The sequence below is a fragment of the Hylobates moloch genome, unplaced genomic scaffold, assembly GCF_009828535.3.
Source record: "Hylobates moloch isolate HMO894 unplaced genomic scaffold, HMol_V3 SCAFFOLD_10, whole genome shotgun sequence".
NCBI classification, from domain to species: Eukaryota; Metazoa; Chordata; class Mammalia; order Primates; family Hylobatidae; genus Hylobates; species Hylobates moloch.
In genome coordinates, this window is record NW_026652285.1 from 20,469,785 (window position 1) to 20,489,040 (window position 19,256).

Consider the following 19,256-nt stretch of genomic DNA (forward strand, 5'->3'; position numbering starts at 1 on the left):
GGCCCATGTGAAATGAAAGCTCAACTTCTGAGCCATGGGAGCAGGAAGGCCTAACAGCACAGGCAGTCTCTAACAGCACAGGCAGTCCCCAACAGCACAGGCAGTCCCCAACAGCACAGGCAGTCCCGAACAGCAGGCAAAATAACCTTTGCTTAAAAATATGACACCTGGGCCAGGCGCAGTGGTTCACACCTGTAATCCCAGCACTTTGGGAGGCCGAGGCAGGCAGATCACCTGAGGTTGGGAGTTTGAGACCAGCCTGACCAACATGGTGAAACCCCATCTCTACTAAAAATACAAAATTAGCCGGGCCTGGTGGCACATGTCTGTAATCCCAGCTACTTGGGAGGCTGAGGCAGGAGAATCACTTGAACCCGGGAGGTGGAGGTTGCGGTAAGGCGGAGGTTGCAGTAAGGCGGAGGTTGCAGTCAGCTGAGATCGAGATCGCACCATTACACTCCAGCCTGGGCAACAAGAGTAAAACTCTGTCTCAAAAGACACTCTTACCACCCCAAATAGGTGTAGCTTGGGCTAGAGTGAAAATGTATTGGTATTCCTCAAAAGCAAACCAATATCCGGAAGAAGGAACAGTAAGGGTGAGATAGATAGGGATGAGAAATTCAAGACCAGAATTATAATTATTAATATGCCTATGCTTTTAATTAACCTCATAAAAACCACAGAAGGTAAAACTTGCCCTTTATTCTCTGTACTCAAAAATGTTAATCTGCTTTTCTAAGGTCAGAAGCAGGTCTAGAATTCAAGAGTTCTGACTTTCAGATAAGCACCTGTACTCCTCCCCAGGGACTCGTCACTCCATTCCTGTCCAGGTTTCTGGGCATTGCTTCAGGGCCACCCAGCCTTGATCTTAGTCCTTCTCGTTCTAGATCAAAGATCCCTAAACGTTGTACAGAAAGGTTTAATTGTCCCCAAAGTCTCAAAAACAGCTGGTTGAGTGGATGGTATAAAAAAGAGTTTAAAATACTATATAGGGACTTAGGCAGCAAAGTAGTGCAACAGCCCCCAAAAGGTATACAACTTTCCCTCTCACATTGTTTGCTTCTCTCACAAAAACTCCTTCCACACTTCTCCCCACACATTATCCTCATCCTGAGTGGGATGGCAGTGGGTGCTAGTCACTGTCATTGGGATTACAGCCTGCACTTCTCATTCATGAGAGTTAACTCCCTCAAGACTGGGCTCCACATTTACTACTATGGAGCTGTCAATTCTACAAATCTTGTTTCTTTCATCCGTGGCTCCAACTCTAATTCTCCTCCTGCCCAGAGGCTGTCCTCCTTCCCATCCCTCATCACCAGTTGTTTTTCCTTTGCACACTGATATTGCTAATGCTGTTGGATACCAGCAATTAGAATTCCTGATGGGGAACAAACTAGGACATACGTCATTGATATACTCTCAAAAAGGGTTTAGGAGACAACTTAGCCCTGAGCCAGCCCTGCCCTTTGTGCTTAAATGAGACAGGTGGGTGGAAAGTCCTTGGAGGAAGGAAGGGAAAACTACCATCTATAAGTAGCACTGGAGGGCAGAAGTAATCTCCTCCTACTGCTGTTGGTGTTGGGGTGGGTGAAAAGACACAGTACGAGAGCTGGAGAGAGCCTTAAGAAATCTTGGTCAATTATCCAAGTCACCCATTTCTTTCTTTTTTTTTTTTTGAGGTGGAGTCTGGCTCTGTCGCCAAGGCTGGAGTGCAACGACGTGATCTCGGCTCACTGCAACCTCCGTCTCCCGGGTTCAAGCAAAATTCTTGTGCCTCAGCCTCCTAAGTAGCTGGGACTACAGGCATGCACCACCACATCTGGCTAATTTTTGTATTTTTAGTAGAGGCAGGATTTCACCATGTTGGCCAGGCTGGTCTCAAACTCCTGACCTCAAGTGATCTGTCTGCCTCGGCCTACCAAAGTACTGGGATTACAGGTGTGAGCCACTGCGCCAGGCCCCACAAGTATCCCATTTCTAAGCAAGACCACCAGTAAGATGATCCAAACACATAAGAACTGATTCTCCAGGACAGGAGAATTCTCATCCTCTTACCAACCAGGTGGTTTCCATTAGTCTATCTATAATTTGTTTTTGTCTTTTTTTTTTTTTTTTTTTTTTTGAGACAGAATCTTGTTCTGTTGCCCAGGCTGGAGTGCAGTAGTGCAATCTCAGTTTACTGCAACCTCTGCCTCCCAGGTTCAAGAATTTCTCATCCCTCAGCTTCCCAAGTAGCTGAGATTACAGGCATGAGCCATCATGCCTGGCTAATTTTTGTATTTTTAGTAGAGATGGGGTTTCACCATGTTGGCCAGGCTGATCTTGGACTCCTGGCCTCAAGAGATCTGTCCACCTCTGCCTCCCAAAGTGCTGGGATTATAGGCATAAGCCACCGCACCTGGCTGTCTATCTACAATTTGGTCAATGATAGCCTCCTTCCTTAAAACAAGCCTAAATTTTGAGTTCTTATTGGAAGCAAAAGCACACTTTTCCCAGTAAAGGCAAAGAATGAACAATGATTATCATCTTTGAATAGGAATCTTTCAACAACTGCACGTATGTTGTTTCTCTAAGCTACTGTTTCTGTGATCACCCCTCAGGGCTGGGAACAGAATTCGAATAGAGGATTCATATAATCCCTAAGATTCTGGGAGGGCTGAACGCATCTTAGCTTGAAAACACTATGAGCTGGGTGCAGTGGCTCACACCTGTAATAATCTCAGCCTCCCAGTTTGGAGGCTAAGGGAGGAGGATCACCTGAACCCAGGAGTTGTCTGGGCAATACAGTGGGACTCTATCTCTACAACCAAACAAAACAAAACAGGGCCTGTAATCCCAGAACTTTAGGAGGCCGAGGGAGGTGGATCACTTGAGGTAAGGAGTTCAAGACTAGCCTGGCCAACATGGTGAAACCCCATCTCTACTAAAAACACAAAAAATTAGCTGGGCATGATGGCGTGTGCCTGTAATCCCAACTATTTGGGAGGCTAAAGTTGCAGTGAGCTGAGATTGCACCACTGCTCTCTAGCCTGAGCAACAGAGCAAGACTCTGTCTCAAAAAAACTAAACAAAACAAAAACTAGCTGCAGTGGTGCACACCTGTAAGTCCCAACTTGGGAGGCTGAGGTGGGAGGAGTGCTTGAGCCTGGGAGTTTGGGGTTGCAGTGAGCTGTGACCCAGCTACTGCACTCCAGCCTAACAGAGTGAGACTCTGCCTTAAAAAAAAAAAAAAGACTACTGACCAAGGAAACAGTTCCCTATGACTTTATGAAAATCAGTCTCCTCTTTGGCTCTCAGTCCCTCAAATGATATAGGTTGCTTTTAGCTGTGACATTCTTTCTTTCTTTTTTTTTTTTGAGATCGAGTTTTGCTCTTGTTGCCCAGACTGGAGTGCACTCAGCTCACTGCAACCTCGGCCTCCCAGGTTCAAGCGATTCTCCTACCTCAGCCTCCCAAGTAGCTGGGATTACAGGCACATGCTACCACATTGAGCTAATTTTTTGTGTTTTTAGTAGAGGCAGGGTTTCATCATGTTGGCCAGGCTGGTCTCACACTCCCGACCTCAGGTGATCTGCCCGCCTCAGCCTCCCGAAGTGCTGGGATTACAGGTGTGAGCCACCGTGCCTGGCTTTTTTTTTTTTTTTTTTTTGAGACAGAGTCTCGGTCTGTTGCCCACGCTGGAGTGCAGTGGCACAATCTCAGCTCACTGCAACTTGTGCCTCCTGGGTTCAAGTGATTCTCCTGCCTCAGCCTCCCGAGTAGATGGGACTACAGGTACACGCCACGATGCCTGGCTAATTTTTTGTATTTTTAGTAGAGACGGGGTTTCACCATGTTAGCCAGGATGGTCTCGATTTCCTGACCTCGTGATCCGCCCGCCTCAGCCTCCCAAAGTGCTGGGATTACAGGCGTGAGCCACTGTGCCCAGCCTTAGCTGTGACATTCTATGACAGCTGTGGATGCCACGCTTGTTGGGGGCTTTTACATGGCCAGCTGTAGGGCTTCTGCAATTAGCAGCAGGGGTTCTATTACCTGCATAGTTTGGCCTTGAAGGTGCAGGCGATCTTTGCAGGCCACCTCATAGAAGTCATAATACTCCAGAAAGGACTTCTCCATCACCCCTCTGGAAAACAACCAGAAAAGTGTAAGTGAGAAACCTAGTACAGGTCACCCCTTCCTTACCTAACCTTTTTTTTCTTTTTCAGATGGAGTCTTGCTCTGTAGCCCACGCTGGAGTGCAGTGGTGCAACCTCAGCTCACTGTGACCTCTGCCTCCTAGGTTCATACAACTGTCCTGCCTCAGCCTCCTGAGAAGCTGGGATTACAGGCATATGCCACCACGCCTGGCTAATTTTTGTCTTTAGTAGAGACGGGGTTTCACCATGTTGGCCAGGCTGGTCAAGAACTCCTGACCTCAAATGATCTGCCTGTCTCAGCCTCACAAAGTGCTGGGATTGCAGGCGTAAACCACCACACCTGGCCTCCTTACCTAACCTTAATGCCAAATTAAATACCTACCATTCCCAAGTCCAGATCTGTTTTCTACAAAGATCTTTTCATTTTATTTATTTTTTATTTTTTTTGAGACTGAGTCTCGCTCTTTTGCCCAGGCTGGAATGCAGTGGTGCAATCTTGGCTCATTGCAACCTCTGCCTCCCAGGTTCAAGTGATTCTCATGCTTCAGCCTCCTGAGTAGCTGGGATTACAAAGGTGCATGCCACCACACCTGGGTAATTTTTGTATTTTTAGTAAAGATGTGGTTTCACCATGTTGGTCAGGCTGATCTTGAATTCCTGACCTCGTGATCTGCCTTCCTTGGCCTCCCTAAGTGCTGGGATTACAAGTGAGCCACCACGCCCTGCCTCTAAAAGGATCTTTAAATGGAAAATGGAAAAAGGAACACCTAACTGCCCGTGGTTGACTTCCCCTACGCATTGGGAATTATGAGTGTGACTGTAATATTCACCATTTGTTTTCTTTTTGAGGCAGAGTCTTGCTCTGTTACCTAGGCTGGAGTGCAGTGGTGTCATCACAGCTCACTGCAGCCTCAACCTCTTAGGCTCCCATCTCAGCCTCCTGACTGGCTGTGACTGCAGGAGTGTGCCATCACACCTGACTAATTTTAAAATTTTTGTAGAGATGGGGTCACCCTATGTTGCCTAGGCTGGTCTCGAACTCTTGGGCTCAAGTGATCCTCCCACCTCAGCCTCCCAAAGTACTAGGATTACAGGCGTGAGCCACCACCGGGCCAACACTCACCATTTGAATCCCAACTTCAACTCATGACTTGCTCCACCTCCGTTGTTTTTCATCAGCCATCCCTAATCCCAAACCTTACTCAAAATTCTCCTAGAAGTTTATTTATTTAACCCTGACGTTGCTCATCCAGTTTTGGCACTTAAAAATAACTTCAGCACTAAGAAATGAGTCTTATTATGAAGTATTCTACACATTTGGCTGGAAAAAAGTACGTCCAAGCCTTCATCAAACTGAAGCTCCCTGAGGGTGTGGACTGCCTCTCCCAAAGGCTTGGCATTCTCCAACAGAGTAGCTCTCTGAACTTCCTCTTGGGTAACCCTCAGCCACTTTTCTTTAAAAGCAGGAACCACATCTTTCCTTCTTCTCTATCTCCCTCTGATACCCCACACTGTACTCTGCCCCAAAGGTCCTCAAAGGTGCCAACTACCCAAATGCCCGAAAGGAATACCAAGCAAGCCCTCTTGACACATACCGTAGGGGTTCAGGACAGGGACACTTTCCTTCCATCATGTCACAGACTGCAACTCTGATGGTCTCGTGCCGGATACATTCATTATAGTTTTTGCTGTCTCCTGGATGTCTCTCCTATGATGTAACAGACGCCAGAGTATCCCAAAAATTAAGCAAGAAGAAAACCAATGGGAAGGGACTTCAAGATTAGTATAGGGTATGTCAGTCAGTCATACAAACTAAAAAGATACCTTTCCCACTGTATGGCAGATCCATGAAGAGCAACCACACCTTTATTTTTGACACCATTCACCCCCACCACCCTCCAAATATACTAACAGGTTACAGGTCATTTGGCCTATAACCAGCAAACTAGATCCATCATATTTTCCTGAATGTGAAGTAAAAGGTCTATCAAGTAAAGATTACGTGGGAAATAACCAAACATAAGAATGATGGTAGGGTTGCTAAGCTTGGTGGCATAAACCCGTAGTCCCAGCTACTCAGGAAGCCAAGGTGTGAGGATCACTTGAGCCCAGGAGCTTGGGTTCAGCCTAGACAACAAAGTAAGTTCCTGTTTTTTCAGTTTTTCTTTTTGGAGACAGGGTCTTTGCTGTTGCCCAGGCTGGAGTGCAGCGGCACAATCACAGCTAACTGCAGCCTTGACCTCCTGGGCTCTAGCAATCCTCGAACTCCTGGGCTCTAGAGATCCTCCCACCTCAGCCTCCTGAGTAGCTGGGACTAAAGACATTAGTCACCATGGTGGGCCCCGAGTTTTTATTATTTATTTGTTTTTTGAGTTTTGCTCGTCACCCAGGCTGGAGTGCAATGGCACGATCTCAGTTCACTGCAACCTCCGCCTCCTGGGTTCAAGCGATTCTCCTGTCTCAGCCTTCCGAGTAGCTGGGATTACAGGCACCCGCCACCACGCCCAGCTAATTTTTGTATTTTTTAGTAGAGGCAGGGTTTCACCATTTGGCCAGGCTGGTCCTGAACGCCTGACCTCAGGTAATCCACCCGCCTCAGCCTTCCAAAGCGCTGGGATTACAGACATGAGCCACCGCACCTGGCTTGTCTTTTAAAAATTTTTAAGAGGCAGGCTCTTGCTTTGTCATCCAGGCTGCAGAGTGGTGGCATGATCAGAGGTTACTGCTGCCTCGAATTCCTGGGCTCAAGCGATGCTCCTCTCCTCAGCTTCCCGAGTAGCTGGGACTCAAGGCGCATGTCACGATGCCCAGCTTTTTTTTTAAATTTTTTGGTAGAGACAAGGTCTCACTACGTTGCTCAGGCTGGGAAACACTTGTCTCCTTACGGAGAGAAAAAAAAAAAAGACAGAAAGAATGATGGTGGGACAAAAAGGTATAAATGAAGTGAAGAGTCTCAGTGTAGAAAACCTTCAGGCATCAACAAGTAAAGGATGCTTCTTGGTTAACCCCTTTACCTGTTATATGTCTCTAGGGTCCCACCATCATTGAACCAATTATTATAAATCAGAAGTAGGGCTGGGCCCGATGGCTCATGCCTGTACTCCCAACACTTTGGGAGGCCGATGCAGGTGGATCGCTTGAGTTCAGGAGTTCAGGATCAGCATCGGCAACATGGTGAGATCCCGTCTCTATAAAAAATACAAAAATTAGCTGGGCATTGGTGGTGTGCACCTTTCGTCCCAGCTACTCAGGAGGCTGAGGCGAGAGGATGGCTAGAGCCCAGGAGTTCGAGGCTTCAGTGAGCTATGACTGTGCCACTGTACTCCAGCCTGGGTGACAAAGCAAGACTTTGTCTCAAAGAAATAGTAAAATTAGAAATAAATCTATCAGAAGCTTCAAAAGATAAACTTCAACTTTGGTCTAGAAAGCCAGTATAAACAGGGACTCACTATGGTGTGAATGGAAGGGGAGTACGGCCTCCGCTCCTTTAATTTTTCCTGTCCTCTTGTCCTCTTACCACCAACCCCAGTCAATTAGAGCCCTGGCCTCTGATAAAAGTAGCTGATGGGCCAGGCGCGGTAGCTCACACCTGTAATCCCAGCACTTTGGGAGGCTGAGGCAGGTGGATCATGAGGTCAGGAGTTGGAGACCAGCCTGGCCAAAACAGTGAAACCCCGTCTCTACTAAAAATACAAAAATCAGCTGAGCGTGGTGGTGTGTGCCTGTAAATAAATAAAAAATAAATAAAAAAATAAATAAAAACAACTGCAAGTCACTGTAGAAGTAAAAAATAAAAAACACAAGGCTGGGCATGGTGGCTCACACCTGTAATCTCAGCACTTTGGGAGGCTGACGTGGGCAGACTGCTTGAGGCCAGATGTTCATGACAAGCCTGGCCAACGTGGCGAAACCCCATCTCTACTACAAATACAAAAATTAGTCAGGTGTCGTGGTGTGTGCCTGTAATCCCAGCTACTTGGGAGGCTGAGGTACTAGAATTGCTTGAACCTTGGAGGCAGAGGTTGCAGTGAGCTGAGATCACACCACTGCACTCCAGCCTGGGTGACAGAGTGAGAGTTTGCCTCAAAAAAAAAAAAAAAAAAAAAAAGACAAGACCTAAAAATCAGCTCCTGCTAATGAGGTCTATTTCAATTAGACTCTCCTCCTGAAATGAATGTTTGGAGAAAGGATGGGTTAGGAAATAATTTTTGTTAACTTTTGAGGCCAGACTCTGTGGCTCACGCCTGTGATCCTACCACTTTGTGAGGCCGAGGCAGGCTGATCACCTAAGGTCAGGAGTTCCAGACCAGCCTGGCCAACATGGTGAAACGCCACCTCTACTAAAAATACAAAAATTAGCCAGGCGTGGTGGTGTGCACCTGTAGTCCCAGCTACTCGGGAGGCTGAGGCAGGAGAACTGCTTGACCCTGGGAAGTGGAGGCTGCAGCGAGCTGAGATCAAACCACTGCACTCCAGCCTGAGCGATGGAGTGAGACTGTCTCAAAAAAATTTTTCTTTTTCATTTTTGAAAGGTATTTTATTATCCTTTGTTCAGGTCTTTAGAGGAATAATCAAAGTTGGTGTCATCTGTAATAGTTTAAAAATAAATTAAACCGGCCAGGCATGGTTACTCACACCTGTAATCCCAGCACTTTCAGAGGCCAAGGCGAGTGGATCACCTGAGGTCAGAAATTCGAGACCAGCCTGGCCAAGATGGTGAAACCCCTTCTTTACTAAAAATACAAAAAATTAGCCAGGTGTGGTGGTGCGTGCCTGTAATCCCAGCTACTCGGGAGGCTGCGGCAGAAGAATCACTTGAACCTGGGAGGCAGAGGTTGCTGTGAGCTAAGATTGTGCCATTACACTCCAGCCTGGGTAACAAGAGTGAAACTCTGTCTCAAAAAATAAATTAATTAATTAATTAAGCTGTTCTAATCACCTATCTGGAATCATTTTCTTTTGGGACTATCACTGGAACCTTTTTCCCGTGCTCATAAGTAATACAGGAAGGCACATCGGAATAGTGGGAGAACTTGGGCTCCAATGTAAGTCTGGGATCCTATCTTGATCTGTGTGTCTTTGTGAAAGTTAATTAACCTCTCTGAGGCAACATTATTTCATTTGAAAATGGGAATAACAATATTTAACCTCACATAGTATGAAGGTTAAACAAAAAATTATATATGAAAACTCGGTAGTGTCCAGCACAGAGCATGCTCTTGGAAAAATGTGAGTTTTCTCCACCTTCTCATTGGCACTGTTAACTCAAAAAGTCTTGCCTGGGACTCCTAATGACTAGCTCCTTTGGCTCTGCAGGTAACAGTCCTTCATAACCCCAGAAGAACAGCTGGCTGGGCAGTAGTCCCTACAGAGCAACTTCAGGGGATGCTGAGAATACAGGCACATAGAACCCACTGGATGCCACAATCCCCAAAGCAGGCTCAGAATTAATTTCCAAATTAGTCCACTAACTTCCATGCTATAAAGGAATCCAAGTCACATACTTATTGTAACTCTCACAAATAAAAAAATTCATTATTTTATTTTATTTTTTTTGAGACAGTGTCTCACTCTGTCGCTCAGGCTGGAATGCAATGGCCCAATCTCGGCTCACTGTAAGCTCCACCTCCTGGGTTCACGCCATTCTCCTGTCTCAGCCTCCCGAGTAGCTGGGACTACAGGAGCCCGCCACCACGCCCAGCTAATTTTTTGTATTTTTAGTACAGACAGGGTTTCACTGTGTTAGCCAGGATGATCTCAAACTCCTGACCTTGTGATCTGCCCGCCTCGGCCTCCCAAAGTGCTGGGATTACAGGCGTGAGCCACCGTGCCCAGCCATTATTATTTTTTGGGGGGCGGGGGGACGGAGTTTCGCTCCTTACCCAGGCTGGAGTGCAATGGCGTGATCTCAGCTGACTGCAACCTCTGCCTCCAGGGTTCAAGTGATCACGCCCAACTAATTTCTTGTATTTTTAGTAGAGACAGGTTTTCACCATGTTGGCCAGGCTGGTCTCAAACTTCTGACCAGTTAATTTTTAGTAGAGATGGGGTTTTACCAGGTTGGCCAGGATGGTCTCAAACTCCTGACCTCAGGTGATCCACCTGCCTGCCTCAGCCTCCCAAAGTGCTGGGATTACGGGTGTGAGCCACAGTGGCTGGCAAAAAATTTCATTACTAAAAAACACGTGTCAATTCCCTTTTTTTCCTATACCAACAACTGTAGTACATGGGGCTGTGCTAGGTCCAAAACAAAACAAAAAAAACCTCCCAAGCAGACCTCTTAAAACACTATTCTGGCCGGGCGAGGTGGCTCACGCCTGTAATCCCAGCACTCTGGGAGGCCGAGGCAGGCAGATCACCACGTCAGGAGCTGGAGACCAGCCTGGCCAATATGGTGAAACCCCATCTCTACTAAAAATATAAAAATTAGCCAGGCGTGGTGGTACACACCTGTAGTCCCAGCTACTTGGGAGGCTGACACAGAATGGCTTAAACCTGGGAGGCAGAGGTTGCAGTGAGCTGAGATTGCACCACTGCACTCCAGCCTAGGTGACAGAGCAAGACTCTGTCTCAAAAAAAAAAAAAAAACAACAAAAAAAAACCAACCAACCAACCAAACAAAAACTCTGGGGTGTAGAGCCAGGCCCATCTGGCCTTACCTGTTCAAAGCCAGGCTCATTGTGATAGGGGTTCTCAGTCATCAGGGACTGGATAGAGATGAGCACGGAGGAGATGCTCTGGGCTGGGCTCCAGGCAGGTCCAGTCCATGTACTGTAAACACATCAGAAGGAATGGAGGGTGAGGCAGAGAAAGAACGGGGAACAAGTACCCTGGGGCCCGGCAACACCACCATAAGTGACTCACCATAAGTTTCTCTTTCACTATTAATACTCTGGAATTTCCCAGCCTCTGTCTCATGCTCATGTTCTGATTTCACCAGAAATCAGTCAATTGCCTAATCCTCAAATCAAGGGGGTACAAAAGAACAGCTAATAGCAAGCTATGTAACTTTGAAAGGATTTTCTTTGTACTAGAAACAGTTACGACAATCAAAAGAAATTAGGTAAGCAATTAGCTCCAAAGTTGTCTAAATGTTAATCTCTGTGGATCTCAAAGAGCTCGTTTATGGGTGGTGATGGAGTTAAGTGAGGGGAGAGAGAAGTTGAGCATAGAGGCACACAGGTGACTGAAGCCATCTGGTTATAGGCCATGTGGTGGGGCTATTGGGGATCCAGTTCTGTATCAAACCCTCAAGGAATGTCAAATTCTCTTAAGACTACACAACTCTGCCAAATGACAGGAAGAGAATAAGGGGTGCTTCCAGACAGTGGAAGGTCTGAAAATAATATATGGAAAACGTCAAATACCAAAATTGCTCCACTCTTTCATAAACCCAACCAAGTATTAGGGGGAGGGGGCAGCTTGGATGTTAATGACATTTATTTTTAGCTCAATTAATTGAAGAGATGGCACCGGAACTGGAAGCCAAACACAAAATAAGCCAGGACTGGCTTGTTCAAGTTGACTGCCCACTTCCCTTTCCCTGCTGTACTTGAGGAAAGCCCAAGTCAGTAATGCCTAACAGTAACTTCACTGGGGACTGCTCTTAAGTGCCTCTCTCTTTTCAGCTTTGCTCCCCCAGGAACTCTAGATCTACTGCTCTCTGAAGCTTTACAACAGAGTCAACGCTCATTAAATGTCTTTTGTCAGTGAGTCAGCCCAACATTGTTTTCTAGGTAGAGAAGGAAAAAAAACATGGCTGATAAAGCTAATATAGTCAACTAGAAACACCTAAGATTTTTCTTTTCTTTCTTTTTTTGAGACAAAGTCTCCCTCTGTCACCCAGGCTGGAGTGCAGTGGCATGATCTTGGCTCACTGCAACCTCTGCCTCTCAGGTTCAAGCAATTCTTGTGCCTCAGCCTCCCAAGTAGCTGGGACTAGAGGCACGCACCACCATGCCTGGCTAATTTTTGTATTTTTAGTAGAGACGGGGTTTCGCCAGGCCAGGCTGGTCTCGAACTCCTGACCTCAGGTGATCCACCCACCTCAGCCTCCCAAAGTGCTGGGATTACAGGTGTGAGCCACTACACCCGGCAAATTTTCTACTCTGTGATTCTTTATGGCAAATTTTCAATTTCAGGGCAGCTTCTCCTTTCCTACCTAACACACTTCTACTACTTTTACCCCACCGTCCTGTGGCTGGTATCTCAAAAGAGTTTTATATTGACCCAATGAGGGAGAGCCTACTTTGAGACACGCTTTCGCGAACAAATTTCATACAGAAGCAATGACTAAATTTCTTTATCATCATGGGTTTTAGCCTACCAGCAAAGACAATTAATTAAGTACCCTAATGAGATGAAGTACTTCTTTAAGGACAACCTCCTTTAAGGGACTTCTGCACTGCTAAAATCACAGCAGAACATATCCCTGGGTCTAAGCAAGTTCTAGAAAAATGAATCATGTCTGTAAGTTTATTTCAAATGCTGCCCTTCCCTCACACAAACCTGGAAACATGTTGGATAGCAGGAAAACAGAATCATCAGTTTGGGGGTACTTTCTCAACTTCAACCTGCACGTGTTCTCTGCCCCAGAGAAGTTCAGACCACTATAAAAAGACCAATCCAAAATATGCTAGAAGACATGTCCACACTGAGTTTTCAGCCCCCAAAGGCAACTAAAATGGGAACTCTATGAAGCAAAACCTCAGAAGCATCCAGAAAGAAGATGCACTAGAAACTCATTTCATATCTAATGTGATTTCCAATCTCAGACATTTGTCTTTTTTTTTTTTTTTTTTTGAGACAGAGTCTCGCTGTCACCCAGGCTGGAGTGCAGTGGCGCGATCTCGGCTCACTGCAGGCTCCGCCCCCCAGGGTTCACGCCATTCTCCTGCCTCAGCCTCCCAAGTAGCTGGGACTACAGGCACCCGCCACCTTGCCCAACTAATTTTTTGTATTTTTAGTAGAGGCAGGGTTTCACTGTGTTAGCCAGGATGGTCTCGATCTGCTGACCTCGTGATCCGCCCGCCTCGGCCTCCCAAAGTGCTGGGATTACAGGCGTGAGCCACCGCGCCCAGCCCGTCATTGTTAAGATATTATAATCAGGTCAGGCATGGAGGCTCATGCCTGTAACTCCAGTGTTTTGGGAGCCACAAGAGGAGGACTGCTTGAGGACAAGAATTGAAGACCAGCCCTGGGCAACATAGTGAGATACCTGCCTCTACCAAAAACAAAACAAAACAAAACAAAAACAAACAAAACAAAACAAAAATGAAACTATAATGATCACCACCACCACCACCGCCACTGCCTTCAAAGCAACTTATTGCGAGACTCAAATTAAGACACCCCAAATCTTGAATGGCACAGACCTCCAGCCTTTCTCAAGCTGTTCAGGAGAGAAAATAAGGCCTTACCACCCCAAGAGAGTGGTTCTGAAACTGCAGTATGCACCAGAATAATCTGGAGAGCTTGTAAAAAACAGATTTCTGCCAGGCACGGTGGCTCACGCCTGTAATCCCAGCACTTTGGGAGGTAGAGGTGAGTGGATGATGAGGTCAAGAGATCGAGACCATCCTGGCCAACATGGTGAAACCCCGTCTCTACTAAAAATACAAAAATTAGCTAGGTGTGGTGGCACACGCCAGTAGCCCCAGCTACTTGGGAGACTGAGGCAGGAGAATCGCTTGAATCTGGGAGGCGGAGGTTGCAGTGAGCCAAGATCATGCCACTGCACTCCAGCCTGGCGACACAGCAAGACTCCGTCTCAAAACAAACAAAAAACAACCACCAAAAAAAAAAAACAGATTTTTGGCCCCAACTCCAGAGTTTCTTTTGTAGGTCTGATAGGGCCCCAGAAAGTGCTCGGCTACAAGTTCCCAGACGCTCAGGGCCACACTCTTATTAGAGAACCACTTCTCAAAGGTTTCCACTATAATAAATTAACTTCTCCCCTCTGCATCTAGAATGGTACTAGTCACATACCATCCTGAGGAGATTTGAGAAGAGTCACTCAATCATTTTCTGTGTTCTGTAGTTTAGACGAGGGACTCCAGTTGATAAAGGCTGACCTACAGTAATTATCTGCTAACAACCGACTTGGCTACTTTAAAGTCTCCTCTTACCCTAGAATACTCAAGCAGACTTTCCCATTGCGGTAGAAGTTGGGGTTAAACCTCACTGTGTTATTGCCCGTTGTCATCAGTTTGACCCGAGGTGGGTGGATGGGATAGTCGGGCGGACACCGAAACACGAACAGGAAGAAACCCCCTTCATAAGGAGTGTCAAATGGGCCTGTGATCAATGCATGAATCTGCAAAATAAAACCCCATCTCAAAATTGTGAGGTGACGACCCACCCCAAGCCCTCCTGGCTACCCTCCACCTACTACCCACACCAGAAGCAGAGCCCATAATCTGGTACACGTTCTATATCCTCACCATGCAGAAGGAACATCCTGTATTCACTCATACTAATACGTAGGTTTGGAATTTTAAGAAATCTCATTACAGTGGAACGACATCTTACTCAGGGGTTACTTCTAGTTAGAGCCCAAGGCGAAAACTGAATCTAGTCAAAATCACTCTTGAGTATCCCCTAAAACTCTCTTAAAGCATGTTTTTTTTTTTTTGTGCAGACCTCCCTGATCAGTGTTACATATAATGGATAAAACACCACTGGGCAAAAATATAATATGCTTATCTATAAAATATAATCCTAGCGTTTTTAATTTTAAGAAGTCGACACAGATTTTGACTGAATGTTTGGATTTGCCCAGGCCAAACATGCATATGATGCAACCCCACCCTACATTTATGTGGCACGAAGGGAAAGTATGATAAAAGGAGACCAGGAAAGGGATTGGAGGCCACAGCCCAGTGCCAGTAACAGAGCAGGGTTAGGGGGTGTGATGGATGCCTAGGATATCTGCTTGCTTCCTCTGCAGAGGATCAAACCTATTGTGAAGGATGTGGCTCAGGCAGCACATCATGACTGAAAATGGGGAACACTCAGGGTCCACTCAGAGCCATTAGACCAGTCCCAGAACTTTCCCCAATACTGTTTAAAAAAAAAAAAATCAGCCACCCTGAAAACGACACTAAATTCTCTTCCCCCTCAAGCCACAATTCCTGAACAGGATTTCCCTCCCTGAAGGGAGGAAAACCTGAACTGACTCAGTTATATTTCTTCTTCTACAAAGGCTCCTAAGCATTTAGGTCTGCTAAGCATTTGAACAGCAAAAGGAAAAGGACGTGGCAATCCAATGCCTAAGTCTATAGTTCCCACCTTGCCCTCCTGGCAAGACCCTACATCATATTCTGGCTCTCAGTCATTTGGAATAGTAAACTCAACTGGTCTCAACATGGCATCAACTCTGGGACCCCAGGTACTAGGCTATTAACACTGATACTTGACTGAGGATAAGATGTCCTAGGAAAAACATTTCCAACTACATAAAAAGAAAAAAATAAATATGATGGGAAATCTATTCAAAACAACAAAAGAAGATACACCAACAATACAAAATCTGAATTTTTACTGTAAGAAATTTACTGTAAGAAAACTATGTTTCACTTAAACAGCATTGGGTTTAGGAAATCTGATTTCTTTCTAACATCAGTTTAAGTGCAACTGCACTTCTGTGGGTAGAGCATTCAGTGACAGAGAAACCTAGGTATCTATGCCAGAGAAATGTGACATTATGTATTAAGCTTTCTCTCTGAGTGGAGGACAAGAGAGGTATAGTCTTTGGGGTGGAAGGGATACTTAAATGCAACCAGTAAGGATGGGATCCTGAGCAAAGTCCTTTAACCACAAACACTTCAGTCAAGCTTGCCCTATTCCCAACCTTCCCTACATCTGATTTATAGTGCCATAGCATAGTTAATGTCAAGAGTAATGGGATGGGGGAAGAGCTGGCTAGTACAATGGATAGGGTGACCATATAATTTATTATCCAAACAGGAGCACTTCTGAGAGTGAAAGAGTGCCCTATAAATAGTCAAGCTGTGACAAGAGACATGAACTGGGATTTTCCAAGCCAATGGGGTACACTAATAACAGACACCTCTTCAAAGCGCTGCTCCACCTCACTATGTGACCTTGGACAAGCCACTTACTCTCCTGGGGTCTTGATTTCTTCATCTGTGTAATCAGAGGTGAGCTGAATAATCTCTTTTAGGCTTTTCCAACCTTATGACCCCCAATTTCCCAAAAACCCCCAAACCCCCATCAAGTTACATACCTTAGTCATGTCAACAGTATCAGGTACAACGAACATTCCTGGAGGAGGCTCCTTATAAATGGACATGATATCCCTGTATAACACCAAGAGGAGGTGGGGGAAGGAGTGAGGAAGGGGGGGGAAAGGGGGAATCCCTTGAGCAGGACAGTTGTTATCACCTCAATGAGGCCAGGGTTTGAGAAAGTGGTGCTTGGTACCGCAAGTGTTTGTACTGTCTTGTTGGCTGAGAAATCTCAGCTGAGTACTTGTCAGGCAGGCAGAGAGCAAATTATTATCAAAAGGGCATTGTTTCCTCAGGGGGACGGGAGGGAGAGGGGAAAAAAAATCAGAGATCCCAATGGCATCAAATGTCAGCCTGGAAAAGCCACTTTCCACTTACTCTCACTTCCTCCCACATGGCAATTCATTCACTCCCCACCTCCATGATTCCCAGGTACTACGGCTGAATGCTAAATGAAGATTTTTTAGTAACTGGAAAGGCATCATCAACTCCACTAAAAAACTAATTCTATAAACTATACAGTGGACGCTCATTGGTAAGGGGATTGTATGAAGCAAGCCAGTCAGCAGGGAGTAAGACTATCATGGTGGTCTTCTTGCCCAGGGGTGTCTCAGGGTAGAGATCTCTTCAGGCTGGGAAGGGACCCTCAGAAATTGCTGAGAATCTCCCATCTGGAAGATGACATGTGGACTTCTATAGAAGATGATAAGATTTTTGACTCATATCTCACCAACTGGAATGGATCAGTTGAGAGCAAGGGGCTAAAGAACACTAGGTGGGGAAAAGTCTAGGGACTTGCTAGGGTGGGTAGCGACATAAAAAGGGCAAATAGGCGACAGAGCAGAGGAAAGTATTGGCCAAACTCAAAGGTATGTCAGAATTGGATGACTGAAATGGCTGAAGGAGGAAAAAAGTTGAGTGCTGAGTTTCAGTTAGAGGTGGCAATCCCTCCAGAGTTGACCTCCTGTGTCAGGCACTGTGCCAGGTACTTTACACACATTGTATTAATTTTTATTACAACCTTGAAAAGTAGACACAGAGACATCTGAAAGGACGTGGAACATGGGGAATAAGAACTAAATGAAGATGCTTGTGATGGGAGCATGGGGAGAAGTCAAACAGGTTTCAGGATTAATAGCAGCTAAAGAGCACTGCCCTTTTCTTATGCGATAGGTACTATTCTATGTGCTTCTGGAAAACATTATCTACTAAATGACAGGATCTAAGATCAGTCACCCAAGAAATAAGCACAGAAAGGACTTAGGCCTTTGTTCCTATATTTGATGAGTATATTTGCTTCATAAAAGTAAAACAGACGACCCAGGCAGGGTGGGGGGTGGGGGGAGGGAAATTACAAGAAAGAAGCTCCTGAGTGGGATATTACAATCCAGAGTGGCACTGGGGAAGTGGAGGGAAGTAGCCTGTGTTTCTGGAAGAGGCGTAAGAATGGACAGCTTTGGGACACTGGCAAAGGGGTTCAAGGAAAGATTGGGGCGAGGGAAGCGATCTAGACCCGGGGAAAGGACTGTGTGGAGGGAATCTGGGAAAAACGGAGGATAAAAAGAAAGGCTGGCTCGAGTCACAGGCAGGGCAAAGGAAGCTGAGTTCGTCTGTGTTAGGAACGGGGCTCCAGAGGAGAAGAGAGGGGACCGATGGGTGGGGCCTGCGGGCAGCATCTAGCAAGGTTGGGGTGGGGAAGGGGAAATAGGGGCGGCGCCGAAGGCGGGAGGGGGTGTTACTAAAGCGCGAAAGGGTCGGGTTTCCACCCGGAGGTGGGAGGTGTGGGGGAGGGTGGCCGGAATAGAGACGGAGGGCTCACGGGAGGTTGTCGAGGGGCGGGGTCGGATCTGGGCACACGAGGCGGGGGTTGGTGCTTGTGGGTCTGGGGGTGGGGGGAGAAGGGAGTTGGATCCCGACGCCCGGAGCTGGCAAGATTTGGGCCGTGGAGGCAGGCCGCCGCGAGGGTAGCGCAGTGGGTGGGGGGTGAGTTGCAGTGGGAGAGGGTGGGGGGCGGGGAAGGTCGAGCCCCGGAGCTCGGGGCTGGGGGAGGAAAAACCCCGGCTCACCGCTTGATCCGGAGTAGACACTGCGGCGCGGTGCGCTCGCCGTCCCAGTCGGAGCTGAGCGTGGGGTCCCAGTGGCTAAGCAGCGCGGCCCCGTGGGCAGCGGCCGAGGGCGGGAGCCCGGGCAGCGGAGCCAGGCCGCTCCCCGGGCCCCCGGCCCCGCCCGCTGCCGCCGCCGCCGCCCACACATCCGGCAGGAAAGGCGGCCCGAACCCGCCGCCGCTGCCGCTAACGCCAACAACACCAGCAACGCCGCTCGCCCCGGGGCCCGCCGCCCCGGCGCCCGCCGTCGCCGCCTCCTCAGTCGGACTCTCCGCCATCGCTGCTTCGCTTCCGGGACTACTCGGCAGCACGTCCGCCGACCAGAGCGGCCGCTGCTCCCGCCCGCTCCCGCACCACCGAGAACCGGGCCAGAGTGTCCCCACCCTCCGCTTCCACAGCCCAGACGGTGCTGGCTCCGCCCACCCCCGCCCCAACCAGCGAGAGGCGCTCTGCAAGAGCGTCCACCTACGGTCCTCCAGGACGGGAGGGGTGGGAACTAGCAGGCCGCGATGGTTCTGGGCTCGTGTGGGTCCTGCGCTGTGCGGAAGGAGCGGAGAGCCCAATTCAAGTGTTGAAAGGGGAGAAGAGAGGGGGGAGTGGGGGAGAAAGGGCCATATCATTCCCGTTAACGGCGGCGACCCTCAGACGTGTCCATGGTTAGGACTGGGGATCCAGCATCGTCATGGGAAGCTCAGTAGAGAAGTTGACTCGCTTTGGGCCCCTTCTCTCGGAAAAGCTCTGCGATTGATCTTCCTGCACCCTTGTGC

General features: G+C 47.5%; 1 protein-coding gene across 1 annotated transcript in view; it reads right to left on the minus strand.

The window, feature by feature from the left end:
• Nucleotides 1-18,892, minus strand: part of UBE2Z (ubiquitin conjugating enzyme E2 Z) — a 21,868-nt gene extending 2,976 nt beyond the window's left edge. Inside the window, exons 1-6 of the mRNA XM_032163326.2 lie at nucleotides 18,451-18,892; nucleotides 16,384-16,456; nucleotides 14,264-14,451; nucleotides 10,796-10,907; nucleotides 5,732-5,844; nucleotides 4,033-4,123 (exon numbers count right to left, since the gene is read on the minus strand). Of these exons, the coding sequence (XP_032019217.1) occupies nucleotides 4,033-4,123; nucleotides 5,732-5,844; nucleotides 10,796-10,907; nucleotides 14,264-14,451; nucleotides 16,384-16,456; nucleotides 18,451-18,767 (894 nt within the window). The 5' untranslated portion in view covers nucleotides 18,768-18,892. The remainder of the gene's footprint in view (nucleotides 1-4,032; nucleotides 4,124-5,731; nucleotides 5,845-10,795; nucleotides 10,908-14,263; nucleotides 14,452-16,383; nucleotides 16,457-18,450) is intronic.
• Between the last annotated feature and the right edge of the window lie 364 nt (nucleotides 18,893-19,256).